Source organism: Aphelocoma coerulescens, chromosome 2, assembly GCF_041296385.1.
Source record: "Aphelocoma coerulescens isolate FSJ_1873_10779 chromosome 2, UR_Acoe_1.0, whole genome shotgun sequence".
Classification (NCBI taxonomy): domain Eukaryota; kingdom Metazoa; phylum Chordata; class Aves; order Passeriformes; family Corvidae; genus Aphelocoma; species Aphelocoma coerulescens.
Window position 1 is genome coordinate 62,180,977 of NC_091015.1, and position 17,303 is coordinate 62,198,279.

The following is a 17,303-nucleotide window of genomic DNA, read 5'->3' on the forward strand; positions in this document are numbered from 1 at the left end:
GTGACTGACCAATAATTTTTCAAGAATCAGGCAAGACGGATAGTTGTGAAACTGGGAAGGAGAGTTATTTTCATTTTGTTTCCTTGCTAATGAAGGATTTTTTAAAATTCATTTTGTAATATCAGTCTCACTGCACTGGTAGCATGCATAAAAAATTTACAGTAACATATCTTGAGCCCACTGCAGAAACACAATAAACTCACACAAGTAGTCTGGACTTAAACCAGAGATTAATGTGCAGACTTCAGTACTTGAAATCTTAAGAATATGGTAATTCCTGATCTGGATTTTGAGAGAAATAGGGAGAGATGAGGCACACTGCTAAAGCACTGAATGTCTATTAAAAATATCTTTCAGAATGGAAACTCTGTTATGCGTGGTTCAGGTAATGTAGATTTGCTGCTGAGTTCCAGTCAGAAGGGCAAATCCCCAGCTTGTATGAATGGGCATGGCTTCATTGAAAAGGATCATAGAATTCCAGAATAGTTGGGGTTGGAAGGGAACTTTAAAGGTCATCTAGTCCAATTTCTCTTGCAATGAGCAGGGATATTTTAAATTTGCAAGCGTTTTGGTTCCTACTGTGAGAGAGTGTCTGAATGCACACAAGTAGTGGTACCAAACCACATACTTGGATACAGATTTGATCAAATGGGTTTATTCAGCCTTTAGAAAGGTAGATTCCAATATATATGCCAGAAAACTTAAGAAAAAACAGAAGACATTGCAGTACTCATACAAATAATGGCATTTGCAGAAGGAACATCGTGTGTTAGTAGAGATTGTGTGTGCTGTAATCTACACAGAGTTGCAGCTTTTGCATCCCAAAAATGTTACCTCTTCTAACTTAAGAGGAAATGTTTTGACCTTTACCCATAATTTCAGCCCATTCATAAAGGTACTTAAACACCATCTTTTATAAGGATATTTGTGTTCACCAGCTCTAACTGTGATACATTTGAAATGCATACTTTAATTTTTGTGTTTGTTTTTAAAAATTAAGATCACACATTTGAGATTAATTATACCAAGCAACTTTTCAATTAGGCATTATTTCAGAGTTAGAGACAAAATTGTGTAGCGCTATTATGCAAATGGGTTATTTTTAAACAGTAAATAGAGAATTAAAATAAGAGTGAATCCTAGTAAGGTCACTCAGCTCACCTTCTGTATTTGATGAGAATGTGTTTAGTCAGGCAATAGCTGCTTTTATCTAAACAGAGTATGAAGTTACCCTTTTACTTTGTAAAAACTAATTAAAACTATCTTAACTTGCATGGGTATACAGTAAATTAATTGTCATTAAGTAGGAATCTGAATGTCCTATCATTCATCATGCTAAAGAAAACCCCTTTCTTCTTTGTCAGATTTTTAGATTAGAAACGAGAACAAAACAATTAGCAGGAAGATGATATTAAGACTTTAAAAAAAAACCCAGTAAGAATGCCCATGTATGCATTTAATAACAAAGTGCAGCAATCAGTGCGAAGCAATGCCATTTGTTTGGATCTTTCTTCTTAAAGATTTGTATGGTGATATTAAAAGTAGTCTTTCGCCTTTGCCCAGTCTTGTCAAAGGAAACAGAAAGACACACGAGTAGTTTCCCTCATTATCTGCTATCAAATTCTGAGCAAGTTGACTCAACTGACTGAAAGGCTGCTGCTCATTTATCCCACACAACCAAATGGATACAAGCAGGGCATTGTTCTTCTTTTGTGAAGCCAGTCTGTCTCCTAATTGTGTGCTTATGCAGCATCTAGCACAGAAATTTGCAATCTCTACCCCCTCCTGTAGTGCAAATAATAATTCCAACACCAGAATGCACTGAGTTCCAAAGTGTATTACATAGAGTTTTTGTAGGTTGGGGACTTCTGTTTTGCTCTGTGGTGCTGGAAAACTGATTTCAGATGGGGAAAGGGTGGGAGAATTGTTATTCAGAGGTTAAATCTTACACAAAGAGCAGTAGACTTCTTGAAGCTCTGAACTTCACTGTTCAAGAACTAATACATTGCAGAAGAATAAGGCCAAGATTATGCATGCTTAATTGTAATTCTTCATCCTGTCCTGAGTGACATGAAAACTGGACCAAAATTTTCTCTGTAAAAGCTCTATAAAGCTTTTCTGCAGTTTTGATGGCCAGAGACCCTGAGCAAGCCTTGCCATCTTCCTGCTTGTTCTAAAAAGATTTGTTACCTTTAAGTATAGCATCAAAATAGGAGTGGAGTAGATGTGGAAGGTATTGACAGTACCGCAGTAGCAACAACTGAAATTGCTTGTTGTGGCTGTAAAGGTATTGTATGCCAAAACTGTCTTGAAGCACTAAAACAATTTAAAAAATCACTGTCTTTTGGAATTGATACCTGCATTATTCACTTGGGGAATATGTTCTACTCTCTTAAATGGTGTTCAGTGGAACACAAGCATGTTCCCTGAGGTTTCAAGATTCTAGATTATTAATACTCTCACTATGATTAACTTTTACCTGTCCTCACTCAGAATAGGAGGTTTCTCTTTTCCAAAGGTATTTGGCATTGACCTACTCCGTTTGGCATTAGAGACACTTTTAGTAACCCAGCTGAGCTAAAGAGTTTGTCCAGATGTGGTGTGTTGACTTTGGCTGGGTGCCAGATGCCCACCAAACTGCTCTATCACTTCCTCTTCTCAGCTGGACATGGAAGAGAAAATTAGATGGGAAATAGCGTGTAGGTTGAGATAATGCAGTTTACTCATGCAAAAGTGAAAGTTTTCATGTGTAGAAGCAAAGAGAAAACAAAAATTTTTATTCTCTGCTTCCCACCAGCAAGCAGTGTCCATCCACTTCCTGGGAAGCAGGGCTCCGGCATGCAGAGGGGTTGCTCCAGAAGGCAAATATTGTATATAACGAATGCTTCCTCACCCCTCCTTTTCTTAGCCTTTATATCTGAGCTGACATCATATGGTGTGGAATATCCCTTCAGTCAATTTGGGTCAGCTGGCCTGGTTGTGTCCCCTCCCAGGTTCTTGCCCACTTCTGGCCTACTGATGGGGGGAAATGTTGGAAAACAGTGTTGATGCTGTGCCAGCACTGCTCAGGAGCAGCCAAAATGCCTTTCCAGCTACCAGTGCGAAGCACAGCACTGTGAGGGCTGTGGTGGGAAAAAATGAACGCCATCTCAGCCAGACCTAAACACCAGCCCAAAGAGTTAAGCCAGAGTGAGAAGCTTTGGACTGGGTTTGGTTTCTGTTTGTCAAGCACAGTTGGAGAATAAGGGTGGAGTATCAAAGGCATTCCGTCTTCCCTCATACTGATGACAGATTTATCATTTTGAAAACTAAGACAAAATTTATGATAAACTTTCATAAAGTGAAAACAAAGTTTTTACACATCTGTAAACAGAAGCCAGAGGGAAATGAAAGAAAGAAAAAAGGTTTGACTTTAAACCTCCCCCACCCCAAGTGTCCCATGTTCACAGCCTCCAATAAAAACTAGTGCCTGAGACATGTTCAAAGAAGTTTGATTTAAAGGGAGGGAATAAAAAAGATTTGATGAAGTTTGATTTAAAGGGATGGAATAAATGATACATGTCTGAAGATTGCCTTATAAATGATTAAGCAATGCTAAAAACTTCAACTCAGAAATCAAATTCATGGGCAAATTTGCTGGATGGCATATTCCATTTTTGAAATTTATGATGGAGATAGATATCTGTTATTTTAGAATTGATCTCCACCTCAGAAGAAGATCTTTTCTTCTGACATCTGCTGGATTTTTCGTTGTCACACTCAAGTCTTTAATGTCAACTACTGACTTTTTATTTCTATAATGTCTACTCCAAAAAGGTGACATTTCTAAGCAAATCGTCACTGTCAGCTTCCATTTGCATGCTTTGCCAAAGCTGATTTTTTTTATCGGCACTTCCACAGAGGTAAATGGATTATTAGTGAATCAGTGCTCCTTCATTTTCTGATTTTAAAGTATTATTGAGAAGGGAATGTAATACTTCAGTGGGAGAACACTGTGTAAATAAATATTGAAGTGTTTGTTTTTAAAATAAATGCTGGGCAAGACTGGAAAGTTTGGTTTAGTATTCAGAGGCACTGACAAATTGTGACCTATTCCTTTTCACAGTAGCATACTAACTAAAACTCATGTTATGCCAAATGAATGGTTAAGCAAATGTCCTGTAATGAGTGGCCAGCTCATGCTTAAGAATTTTTAGGCATATGAGACCTAATTAAACCATGAATATCTGAAAAAACAGTAATTCCATTTAATTGTATTTTTACTTTCAAAAGTCGTGGTCCCCCTTGAGCTGAATCCCTTTCTCCTGTGGTCAGACTCTGTAGAGCTCTTGCCTGGTCTCAGCTTTTGGCTTCCTCTGTGAAGCAGAAATGTTCCCTTTTTGCAGGATACTCTTGGCCCTTAGGAAGTTGTTCCTGTCCCAGGTAGATGGAGGGGACTGCCAAATTCCCAGAGCTCTATGGGACCCGAACCAGGTGCTGCCTGGAGGAAAAGAGGAATCCTCAGACTACTGTATGCATGGCTGAAGCCCGGGCTCTGCCCCTCGCAGATGTAAGGAGTGTCTTTCTCCATTGCTGGCCACAGATCTGGTGCAACCAGAGCGGACACAGGGATGCCCTGGCAGCAGCTGGCAGGCGAGAGGGAGGTGAAACAAGCAGTGGGCAGACATGCAAGAGCCATAGCATGACTTAGACAAGGAGTAAAGGAGACAGGTTCAGTTCAGAAAGGACAAGGAGGAGAAGGCGGAGGGAAGTCTTTGCAGTTTTTGAGAATGTGCAGGGCACTGCAGGGAATATAATGCCTGTACTTAGCTATGCCCTTGTAAAACCATGATAAAGCACTTGAATTGTATCCTCATCTGGGGTAAATTACATTGCAAGCACTAACTTCAGAGGCATTGTTTTAATTCATTCCGGCTGAACAGTCAGCAGAGAGGAGTTGTGGATGAAAGATGCAAGTGCAAATTACTACTATTTTTGTTTTACCATGACATGTATATTATATTTCCTTGTTAGATATATTGCAGTTTCTTATAGCTGCTGATCATTGTTGTTTCTTATTTTAGCACAAGTAAAAGATCTCTGCCTTTGAAAGACATGAAGCACTGCACTAATAAAATATCAGACACAGTACAATAACAAGCTCCTAAAAAGGAGATAAAACAGATTACATAAAATAGCATGTGGTAGGTTTTACAAATAAATAAATGGCTATACCTAAATTTTAAATAATGGATCAAGAGCTTGAATATTCATTGAAAGACTGGAGCTGTGTGGACTAAGGCTTATTCTGGAGACAGAGCAGGAAGAACAAAACTCTGTAGTACCCAGATGCTGAAGAAGAGAAGGGAGAGATGGAGATGGAGATGGAGATCTGATCACGCAGTCACAAGAGCAATAAAATGGCAGCCCTTGATACCATACTAAAATCCTGGCTAGCATGCACAGAGAGAAGGGAAACCCACTCAGGTGTGTAAGAAAAGCATAGTAGATTCTAATCCAGCTCTGATCTTGAGATGAGTCTAATTAGAGTCATTTGAGCTCCTCTCCTGGTTAAATACCCTGCTAAAACAGGATCCTGGACACAAGGACGTTAGGAAAGACAGACCTATACCGGATGTTTGTGGCCGAGTGTGAATTATTAGCAAGTTACAGAGAATGTCAGGGACTCTAGAAGTAGCTGTAAAGTAGGCATCAAACCCAGGACCTGCATGACCCTGGCTGTCAGGATCATTAGGATTCAGTCCTTTACTACAGGTTAAAGGGATTAAAAAGGTAGAAGAAGCAGTACTGTTAAAGGAAATTGTTCAGTGTGCAGTGGGGAAGCTAATTCTCTCCTTGCTCTCAACCAAGATAGAAAATAATTAAATAAAGGGAATAAATTTAAGGTGATACATCTTCTGTCAAGACTGCAGAGAGTTGGAATGACATGGTAAAATAGATCAGAAGAGGTAGAGATTTTCAGAACAGGACATAAAATGAAATGTAATTTATTTAAGTGGTATCTGTATATTTGCCTTCACTTTGCTGCTTTGAAAAGCCTAATCTCCAGTTTTAAAGAAATTTAGCAGCTGTAGGCCCCTATAGACCCCAACAAAACAATATTGTGCGATCTTAGACAAATTCACATAAAGCCTACTGCTTCTCAGCGTAATGCTCTGAATGTCAATTCGAATTCTGCTGATAGAGCTGGCCCTTCTAGTGTTTGTTTTAGTCCTGATTTTTAATTTTGCATCAAATATCCACCTGGCAGAATTACGGTCAACAAAGGAAAAGCTGCCTCTTCATTTCTATACTGTATTTGACATGTATAGGTTTGGCTGTATGTATTAAAGTGTTGTGGGTTTGGGCTTGCTCGTATCCCAGATCTGAACCACTGTCTCATTGCTCATGGTTGAATTAATGATGTGCATGTCTAAGAAGCCATCAGATTCATAAATCACCAGAAATGAGAGGGATAACTCATAAAAGTCTTTTCCTTTTGTTTAGCAATTTATCATTTTGCTTGCACATTAATAAACAGAGCTCCCCTGAGGTAAACCATAGGAAGAAAGATTTTTCTTCCTAATTTTCCTCAATCGTAGCCAGTAGATCACAAATGAAGAGAGTGGGCCTGTCACAGTGTGCTGGTGTCTCCCTCTACCCATCACTGATAACAAATAAATCCAATGAAGCACCCTGGTGGATAATTATTTGTGTTTACATAACAGGCGCCAGGTTTCCGAGTCCGAGGTTGTCAGCTAGACCGAGCCGAAAGCGCACGTTGTCCATATCCCCCCTGTCTGATCACAGCTTTGACCTTCAGACCATGATACGGACATCTCCAAATTCCTTGGTCACAATTCTCAATAATTCTCGCAGCAGTTCGTCAGCCAGTGGTTCTTACGGCCACTTATCTGCAAGTGCAATAAGGTAAGAACTGTATTTTCTACCTGAACTGTATATTCTCATTTATGTGTCTCACGCACACAAATGTGAACATATACTCACATCTTTAAGTAACTTGTGGGGGGTTTTTTTGTGAATATGTGTGTTTTGCAGTTTCTATAATGTGTGTTCAACAGAGCTTAATCTAAAATATAAAATATTTTTTTCTTGCTCAGAAAGGTAACCACAAGGGACTTTTTGGCCTATTATTGTCCAGTGCAGGTAATATTTCATCTGACCAGCAGGAACAGTGAGTGTTTGTGTGTCCAGGAATCTGTTTTCAGAGAAGAAACTCTAGTATAGGTTTGTGACTTAAGTCACTTGGGTTCTTCTGGCCACAGATATGATGGACAGTGAAATGTTCCTACATTGCAATCATCAGAAAGTAAAGAAGAGAAATATGGTACTGTTCAATTAAAATGTTTGGCTTGAACTTCTGGGTGTTTGTCTCCAATTTTTTTTTCATGTGTTGAAAGATTAGACATTCTGTGGCTAAATAATCTTCTTTTTTTTTTTTTTTTTTTTGTACCAAGGAAGTACAGTATCATCAGAAATGCTGTGATTTTCACTTGGCTGCTTCACTTGTGTGTGCAAGAAAACAGTCAGAAGTGGTTGTTCTGGAGGCAGAAGAACAGAGTAGCAAATGAAGAGCTGAACAGAAGTTGTACAGAAAAGGGAAGGAAATAGGGCACAAGGAGAGGGAACAAAAGGAATAATGTAAAAATAATAAAGGGAGTGGAAGAAAATTAGGAGATGCAGCAGAAAAAAATGGAGATGCAACTGCAGAACATTCTTGTATTTGTTAACTGAGAAAAGCTTTTTAGGTATTCTAAAAAAAAATCCCCACCTCTCCAAAGTGTCAGAAAATACTGGATTTGCATTTATAAGCCTCAAAGAGTACTTCTGGGCCCTGGCTTAACGGTAGCTTCCACCTTCAATTTGCAATGGGGCAAAGGAGCAAGTCCCTACAGCAGTTTCTTGAGATGGGACACCCATTTTAAACAATGCTCAAAAATACTACCAAGGTCATGGGTTTGATCCCCTGTATGGTCCATTCACTTAAAGAGTCAGATTTGAGGAGCCTTGTGGGCCCCTTCCAACTCAGAATATTCTGTGAAATCTGTGAAATGCCTCTCTGGCAAAAATGACACATTTACAGCTTCAAAAACTGGCTATGGGGATTTTCATTCTTGGGGAAAATGGGGCATGCAACTGGTGTGTTAGAAACTGTGAGCCTGAAAATCTCTGAGAGTGACAGCCTCGTAACTATTGGTATTAGTGTAAGTGCTGTATTTTCCTTTTTAAGCACTTCTAAGTAGTTGTGGTTCGTAGCTTGAGTAGTGTGTAGTATTTCACAGGCACAGTGTCACAGCTCTGCAGTATTGCTTCGCAGTCAATGGAACCACAGTCCCAGTTACGAACCTCCTTAATGAGGAATATGATTTGTGTCAATGGCTGGCAGCAGTTGGACCACATCTGTCAAATACCTGTACTGTGTGGAGGTGTGCTGTCTGCACTGTCATTAAGATGGGATGGCACTAAATAACTAAACGCCTTTCCCATAGCTTGTAACTTTGGTAAAACAAATAGCACAGGAAAGCTGGCATAGTCTCTGCAGTAGAGTAAGTCTGATCTCCTTTTGCTCTTCCAAAGCAAAGCTAGAGCCAGATGAATAGCTTTGTTGAAGACAAAGTTGTGGAACTGGAGAGAGTTGTGGGCCAAGACTGAGTAAGGATGCTAGGGAGTCTTCACAGTGAGTCTTGTGAACTGGTGTCACAGAAGAAAGCAGTGCTTGTGTGACTGAACCTGTGGTTGACCAAAGCTTTCAGCCCTTCCTGGTCATACTTTCCAGGAATGCATAATACAAAATTTCACATGATTTTGAATTAAGATTTTTTTTCATTTTGATAAGAGTATGCATGCAGAGTTGGAAATGTACACCTCCATTCTTCTCAGTCAAAAGGAAGGGAAGTGAGACCTCTTCTTCCTTTGCAACTTGCCTCTGTTGGTGCCCTTTAACTTCTCCCGTGTGAACCTGTTTATAAAACAGTTAAAACAAAATAAACAGTAACATAAGGTATTAAACCCAAACCACACTTCATTGCCTTAATAAATACCAAGACTAAATAGCAACAGGACTATCAGCAAAACCTAATTTATTATTCACTGTCTTGCAAATAATGCATTCAGTAAAAAAACTGTTGTATTGAATAGAACCATAGATAGGTTCATCCCATTTCATATCCTGTCAGCAAGTGATCAAAGTCTAGAAAAAAACATTTCCTCATGTAAAATCCCAGCTTCTTACAGGTTGTTAAACTTGCAGATTAACAACATAGGAGTTGCTGCAAGAAAATGGTACAATTCAGCAAGCCACTAGATGGAATTGCAAGACAGGAAGGATTTCTACTTTATATAGTATCAGTAGCATTAACTATATTTAACATTACACAGTCCTCCTGCTCTTAGATATTGTTTCCAATCACTTTTAACTTAGTCCAAATATTTTACACGTGGCAGCATTTTTCATGGCAAATACCTATCTAGTGCTGAATATTTCCCAAAAGCATCAGCAAGGTTATTAATTTATCAAAATGAAGTTAGGGAAGAAGAGATTTTTCTGTAGAAACTAGAAGAACTGTTGCTTACCTTTTACTGAGAAGCTAAACTTTGCCAGGAATGTTGCCTAGATGATGTAGATGTGATCTTTGCTATTCTTGAGAAATTGTCCCATTCAGCCAAGTGATAAGCCCTTGGGAGGTTTCTATTAGCATGTGTTAAATAAACTGATCACTCAGCATGTTCCAGTCCAGGGCCCACAGTGAGAAAGATGGACCTTTCCCTGCCACTGCAGCTCTGGTACCTCCTTGGGAAGCCTGTGGAGGCTCAGCTGTCTGTCCAGCCATAAGTTTTGTGAAATAGAAAGCAGTCTTTAGAGGAGACAGGAGTCAGCCCAGAAACTGTGCAGGCCAAGCAAGTTGGCACGAAATGCCTTTACGTAACGCAACATAGACTTGCAGCAGAAGAGAGAGAAAAGGCTGCAAAATAAGGCATGCAGAAGCCGGTCATTCGGAGAATGAAGGTACTGCCCCCTTGTGATTGTGCTCTGATACCATCTTTAACTTCAGGGTTGCACAGTTTTTGTAGGTCCCTTGTCTTCTTCAGTGAACATCCTCTGTGGATCAGTGAGAGCCACAGGACACTGCCTCACCTGTTCCAGGCAGCCTAAAAGAGGAGGGAGCCTTGTACCTGGTTGTTTGCTGCCTGGAGGGCAGACTGTGCTCTTGCACCACAGTCCCAGACTGATGCTGGGTAAACTGAACTAGTCAGAAGTGACCACCAGACTGATACAGTTTGTTTTCTGGAGTCCCAGCCTACCACTCTTAATTCTGCAGAGGAGTCAAATTGCACACAGCCATGACTTGAAGATACTGAGAGTTGTTTTGAACATTTCATAGTCTGTGTCATGTTAGCTAGCCCAGATCTTCTTGCCTGAAATTGGGCAACCGCAATGAGTGACACTTTTTGCCTCCATCTTTCTTTGATTCATGTTCCTGTTCAAAATGAATCCTTCCCCTTAACCTCAGAGGGAGGTTGAAAGCATTAATGTTTTGTGAAGCAATTAGATTATACAGTGATGAGCACAGTGGAGAAGCTCAGGAGGGTGTCAGTAATTATTTATTCACTGACGGTTTAAATACAATGGAAGGAAGGCCTATGGGCATTACTCTGGGCACAGAGAAGAAAAATACCAGAGGGCCTCTTGCTGAAGGCTACTGTGTGTCTTGTGCACTGCATGAGTTATGAATCATGCAGAGGGGACAAGGGGTGTGCTGTCACGTAACTAAAAGCTGATGAGTCAGCACATGAAGATATGGGCAGGTTTCGTTCTGGTATGTTTAATCTTGTGGGCACTAATCAGTGCTCTTTTACACCCATTTTTTCAAAGGTACTACTTGTGTTAAGAAAGGGTCTCCAGGACCTCACTGCTCTTTGCATTGGCTAAAAAAAGAGGCATCCTTGGCTGAAAGATTACATCCTGTGCCTCACACAGCTTTTCAGCATTGGATCCTCTATATGAGCACTGTGGGATGTTGAGGATGAAATCACATTTTGGTCTCTGTTTTTACAAAGCCAAGCACAGGAGGCCTCTGGTCTTTGACATGGATACTACTGTAGTTTGAATAATAAATACTAGTAGTTTAGCATAATCCAGAGAGAGCTCGGCTTGGCAGTTGCTTTGCCATTGTCAGCTGGCAGTGTAGTGCTGTATCCTGACTACTGGCTGAGTACTTGAAAAGGAGATGACACTCCTGCTGACAGCTAATAGTGGATCTCCTTTAGCACACCAGGTAGAGCTTCTACTTTGTGCATTTGAAAACACCTGGTTTAGGTCTCAGCTGGGAGAGATTATGCAGAAAGGAGATGTGTGAAATAGCATTAAATGAGGATAATCCTTCATTTGACATCTACTCATTTGGTTACCTGCCTCAGTCCTGCAGTGCAGCACCCCTGCTATTAATCTTTTGTCAAGACATACTTAATGTTATATCTGCTACCTGTGACAATTATTAGACTTTGCACTTCAGTAGCACTTCTTTTTGAGAGACAGCATGGTCTAGAGTGGGTATAGAGGGGGTAATCACTTCCCATGATGTTAAGAGTACTGATTCAAAACCTTCACAAAAGATTAACTGGTCTTTAATAAACACAGGAGGCTGTGACTTCATGTTCTATGAGATTTGAAATTCAGAACCTCTAGTCCCTTGGCAATGCTGTGATACCAAAATTTACAAAGTCAATTTTTAGACAATGAGCCAAATTCCCTGTCAGACCCAAGGTGTTTAAGTCAGGAATTCCACCTACTACAAGAGACTTTCTTTGGGTCTAGGCAGATATAACTGTGAATATAACTTAGCCATAACCTGTGAAAATTCAGTTTCATGTGAGCTCAAGAGTCCTTTGGGATCTCCTCGAAGGTTTGAAAGAAACTGAGAAAGCACAGCAGCACTTTTTTTTTCCGCATGAGCTGCCCTGCTTCCCTGTTAGTATGAGAACGCGAAGGAGCAATTAAACATGGTGTGGTTGATTACAGCACACCCTGGCTGCTCTGGCCCCTGTCAGTTTGCTCTGGGCTGATCTGTAGCATCAGGGAATGGTGGCAAGGATACTTTCACAAAGAGCACTAGAAAGGAATAGCCAGGTTTGTAGGGTGAGCTTAGACAGAAATGGATTAACATCAGTGAGGAAGACAAGAGTTGTGTTTCTGCAAGCAGGTATTGGATTCTCAATTATTTCCTCATCTCATTTAAGCTCCTTGTATAGAATGCTTGTTGTATAATGAGTCAGTGCCCTCCTCCCTGCACTGTGTTGTATCTAGAGACAAGTGACTAGCTATTAATTTCTCCAGTTTTCCTTTGCAAACACAAAGAGAAAATCAAGAGAAAAATAAAAATAGAGTTAAGATATCCAAACGAAGCATAAAGTTATCAACAGAGAAAAGTGAAAGTATCTTTAGCAGAGAGCTCAACAGTCTGATTATACACTCTATTAAAAAAAAGGAAAGAGTATCCTTTTATCAGGTTTAAATTATCCAGTTTTTGAATTTAACAGAGTGTCTCATAGTTATAAAACAGGAAGCCCTCATGTTCTCAATCCTCCTTCTTTATTCAATATTTTATATATTCTTATTATGTCTCCTTTTATTCATCTCCTTTCTGATGTTGTTTTCAGTCTGCTCTTTAGAGTTCTTGCATTGTCTTTTCTGCTGATACTGTCTGAAAGTCTCCTTCTTATTACATGCAATAATATTCCAGGAGAGGACCAGCAATTTAAATGCACCATGATTTTCTGTGTTTTTTCCCCAGCCAATTGTTTTAACATGTTTTTGCCATACCTTTATGTTGATCAAATTTTCATTCCTTCATTGAATTCTGCATTGAGACAAGCAAGTGCTTCTTGTCATTTGTCTCAGTTAATTTAGAACCAGTGTATGAGTAGCTCTGACTCCCTTTCAGTATCGATATGCATCTTGCTATCAGTATTGCTCATTCATCTAGCGTACTGGGCGCTAAAGATAACCACTTAGCTTTCACCATGCTGCTCAAAATAATTTTGTCACATATGCAGATACAATTTTTTCATTTCTCAGCTCCATGCCCAGATAGCTGACAATTGCATACGAAAGAGAAGACCCCATCTGAGAATTTGTATCTAACCTTTACTTAAATCCAACTACTTAATTCTTACCTTTGATTTGTGTCTTAGACTGTTTTAAGTTTTTATATTTCTGTAATTTTATCTGTGTTAAAGGACACAATCAAATGCTGGTTAATGAAATTAAAAAGGACATGTTTAGGGTAACACAGGTAGAACAAAATACATTCACAACTATGTTCTGCAAGAAGCTCATTATGATAGGATGTGTAGGATAAAGAGTTCATTAATTTTGTCAGCGTTATAGGTGTTTTGTTGTTTTATTATCACTCTTATTGGGATCTGCCTAAGTTAGATGCAAATCTGACTTTGACTGAAAGCCTTTCTTGCATTAAAAGCTTTCTAATTAATTACATGCGATATGTTGTAAATGAAGGCTTTGTTTCCATTCAGACTGAGTCAAATTCAGTCCAAGTGTAACCCTACTGAAACAGTTCTGTAACTAGACCTTCACATATGTGCAGTATAGGGCTTTATTCTCCATGGTCTTGTACTGTGGTAATCTAAAGAAGGGAATATAATGCTCTGTCCTGCCATAATAGCTTCATTTCATACCTGCTTTCAAGCAGTGTAAATGACAGAGAAGTGCCACAAAGTGAATAAAAAGGAAATTCATCAGTATTACAGAAAGTTGCATCTATATCAGGCTCTGTGGAAATATAACCATGCAGCTAGCCTCCTGCAGAGAGCTCATATAGATTATAGGGGGGTGACATTCAGGGAGATTGTTTTGGAGGTCACCTACATCTTGCATTAGAAAGTGGTGGATGTTTCTCACCAGAAACATGAGTGGCAAGATTTCTGCCTTTGGAAAGCGTAAAATCTAAGAAGCTGAGCAACATAAAGAATGCAGACTATGCAGGCACATATTGCATGCACATTTACATGTACAGATGCACCTATATACAGGTGTAATTATGTATATATGCCCGTAAATGTGTATGTCACAGGTCTTGTAATTACAAGTCTACTTGGAGCAACTTGCTTCAGACTGGCTCAGTGTTACTCAAAGACTTTGAAGTCATTGAACCCAGAGCAGTATTAGTTCCAGGAAAGTTCTCAAGCTAAGACAAGTGTGCTGGAGTTTAGCACTTTGTTACTCCATTTCCAGACCCTAAAAGCAAGTATTAATTAGCACTTTGAATGTAATAAATTATACCAGCTTTAGAAGCCCAAAAGTGCTTAGCCATGAATTTAATTCAAAATTATGTTTGCTAGAAGTGGCATAAGCTTGCATGGAGAGAGCACAGATAAATTATGGACAGTACCATTAATACAAAGTCCAGTTAGGATACTAAGGCATTCGTTCACAGGAATAATCCAGTGAGAAGGACAAAGATGTCTGAGCACATAAGGTTAATCAGTGTGGCCCCGTTGCTCTCAGTGAAACTATGCCGTTTTACTCTGGCATATGGCAATGTATTCAAGAAGAAAAAATTCACCTAGCTTGGCAGATAAAAGAGAATAGATAATAAGGTAAGCTGAAGAGCAAGTACAAACCACAGACTGTTAATTTTAAACTGGTAATAGAAAAGTGAAAAAATTAAAAAAGAGGCAATGATGTATGTGAATTAAATACGATTGTACAATGATGACTATTATCTGATGAAAACTGGAAAACCTGGTACAATACATGCTCTGCTTTATTAGATGCAGGACATCTTTTTACAAATTAATTTAGAGGACTTGTCTCTAAGTTAGTGATTTTTAATGCAACATGTCAACATTACAAATGCAGAGGGATATTTGTGAAACCTAGTCATTTTTGAAATATTTTTTCAAAGGATTTCGAGTCTCTTACCTGCATTTAAGATCACACGATGTCTGGTTTCATAGTCAAAGTTTGAAATTGTTTTCCCCTGTACTTGAGTAATAAGCCATAAAAACTACTGATGACTTGTCTGCATTGCTTACTCAAAGCTCAGTTAAAAAATTCAGGGAGAGGAACAGAATTTAAAGCACAATTTTTTATTACTAAAAATATTACATATATATTGTAGGTAAATTGCTCCAAATAGAAGTGCATTTTAAATTCTCTCTTCCTGTAATGCCATTTGGTTTTTGGTTTTTGTCTAAGATACTTGAAACAGTCAGAGTTTCACAGATTTCTTCAAGGCTGCAAGGTTGCCAAGTGCTTTGTCACTTGTGTGTCCTGAGCAATTTGTGAACATTCACTCTTGCAGGTTGTTTCCATCAGGAGAAGTAGAGGACAGAGTTGGAAACTTCTTTTTACTCACTCCTGTATGTTTACAAGGAACGTACGCAATTCCTGTTTCTGCCAACTCAAACAACAGGAGATGGTTTTCTTACCTGATGTTACTGGTTGCTTCTTATCTTCTGGGTCCTATCTAACAAGAACTCACTGGCTTGTTTTCTTCTGCACCTCTGCAGGGGTCTCACTATGAGTCTGTCCTGCTGACTGTCCACAGCTTTGCACATCTGACTAGGCAGTGTTCCTGGCTGCATCTTATACATGTACATTGTTCTGTCAAAAGGTATATGAAAACTTCTACACATGCAGTCAGCTTATGCAGATCCCCTCAGCACCCATGGCTCAGCTCCCAGCCGCGCTTACGTATGTCCTGTTTTGAACGGTGGCTCCTACATGGCAGTTTATCATGGGATGAATGAAACTCTTTCTTATATTAGTTTTTATTTTGAAAAAAAGCATCTGAGCATGTGAAAAGCAGTATTTGATCACTGTTAATTTATGTATTATGACTTACTTCTCTTGAGTAAGATTACTGAGTGATCTCACTTCAGTAAGATTACTTTGTCTGTAGGATCTAGGCTTTAGGACAGCACTTAAAGACTTGCTGAAGTCAGTCACTCTTCAGAAGTATTAAGAGTTATTAGGGTGTTTTCCTGAACAGTAGCTGGATCCATTTGTAAAAGAGTAAAGGTGCTTGTTTGCCTTTTAAGAACTTATATAAACAATTTATAAGGACTTTGAAAATTGAAATTAAAAACTAAAGGTGAAATCCTGGCCTAGTCTAAGTAAAGGATAAAAATATCATTGAATTCAATTTATCCAACATTACTAGTTTTCTACTAACCCCAGTTTCTTGGTTTCCCTTGTCCACAGGCAACTCCTAAGGGATAGTGAGACAAAGTGGTGACATCTGTTCCTACTTGAGCATGAGCCAGGTGTTATCCTAGTACGTGATGATCAGCTTTATTGAACATGAAGCCAGTCCACCTACAAATTACTTATCCTTTTCTTGAACTGGAGTCCTTTTTGGAGGGATTTGTATCATTTGGTCTGTCTAGTGTAAGTCCCTGATGGCAAGCACACATGATGGACGCTATAGAGCAAACAGGGAGTGCCAAGGCTTTTCCACAAGTCAGGAAGGGCCTGTGTGTTCCCTTGCAGTGCGGGTTGCGCCCTCCCTCATGAAGAGAATGTTAGGACTGTGAATGCACCACCCAGAAATCAAAGACCCTTCAAAGGCCAAAGGGCCTGAAGCCCTCTCCTGCCCCATGATCTAGATGGAGACAGTGTGTCTCACTGTGCTCCATGTTCCTGTCCGGTGACCTGCATTGTTTTGCATTGTTTTGTCTCAAAAGATGTTGGACAGTTGGGGTACTACAAGGACAAGCAAAGAAAAGGATCAGAGATCGGAAAAATTATATGGATGATTTGAAATAGAATTTTCCTGTTCTTTCCAGACTGGACAGGAAGAGGGTATAGAAATAATTTCAAATATTTAAAAAAGAAAAGAGAGGAAGAGTCTGGGAAGGCGAAGGCAGATAATGAGTGCTGTGTAGAATAACAAAGTGCTGGTCTTCATTTGGCCCAGGAAAGATTTAAGATAGAGGATAGGAAAGAAACTTTTAATATGGTAAACATAATGTGGTTCTGTATGAATAAATAAAGATACCCCAAAGAAACAAATTTGTCTTTCTGAAATTTAAAAATGAAGGGAAAAGATATTGAAAACATCAGAAATATCCCACTGGGTCAAACTAGAGGTGTTATGAATGCCCTTGCTTTCTAACTTTTTTTCTCTTAGTGCTCTCCCAGCATCGATGTTCTTTAGGTTAGCAATCCCAAAGTATACACTCTTGCTTGTTCCCTTTGGTCTTTCTTTATGCACCTGTTGTCTTTGGATTTATCCATATGAACCTGCTGGCTATGTCTGCAGCTGTTCCCAAAGTCCACA

General features: G+C 39.3%; 1 protein-coding gene across 1 annotated transcript in view; it reads left to right on the plus strand.

Annotated features, from left to right (window-relative positions):
- Window positions 1-17,303, plus strand: part of GLI3 (GLI family zinc finger 3) — a 207,906-nt gene that overhangs the window by 141,591 nt on the left and 49,012 nt on the right. The window contains exon 8 of the mRNA XM_069007783.1: window positions 6,708-6,909. Coding sequence (XP_068863884.1) covers window positions 6,708-6,909 — 202 coding nt within the window. The remainder of the gene's footprint in view (window positions 1-6,707; window positions 6,910-17,303) is intronic.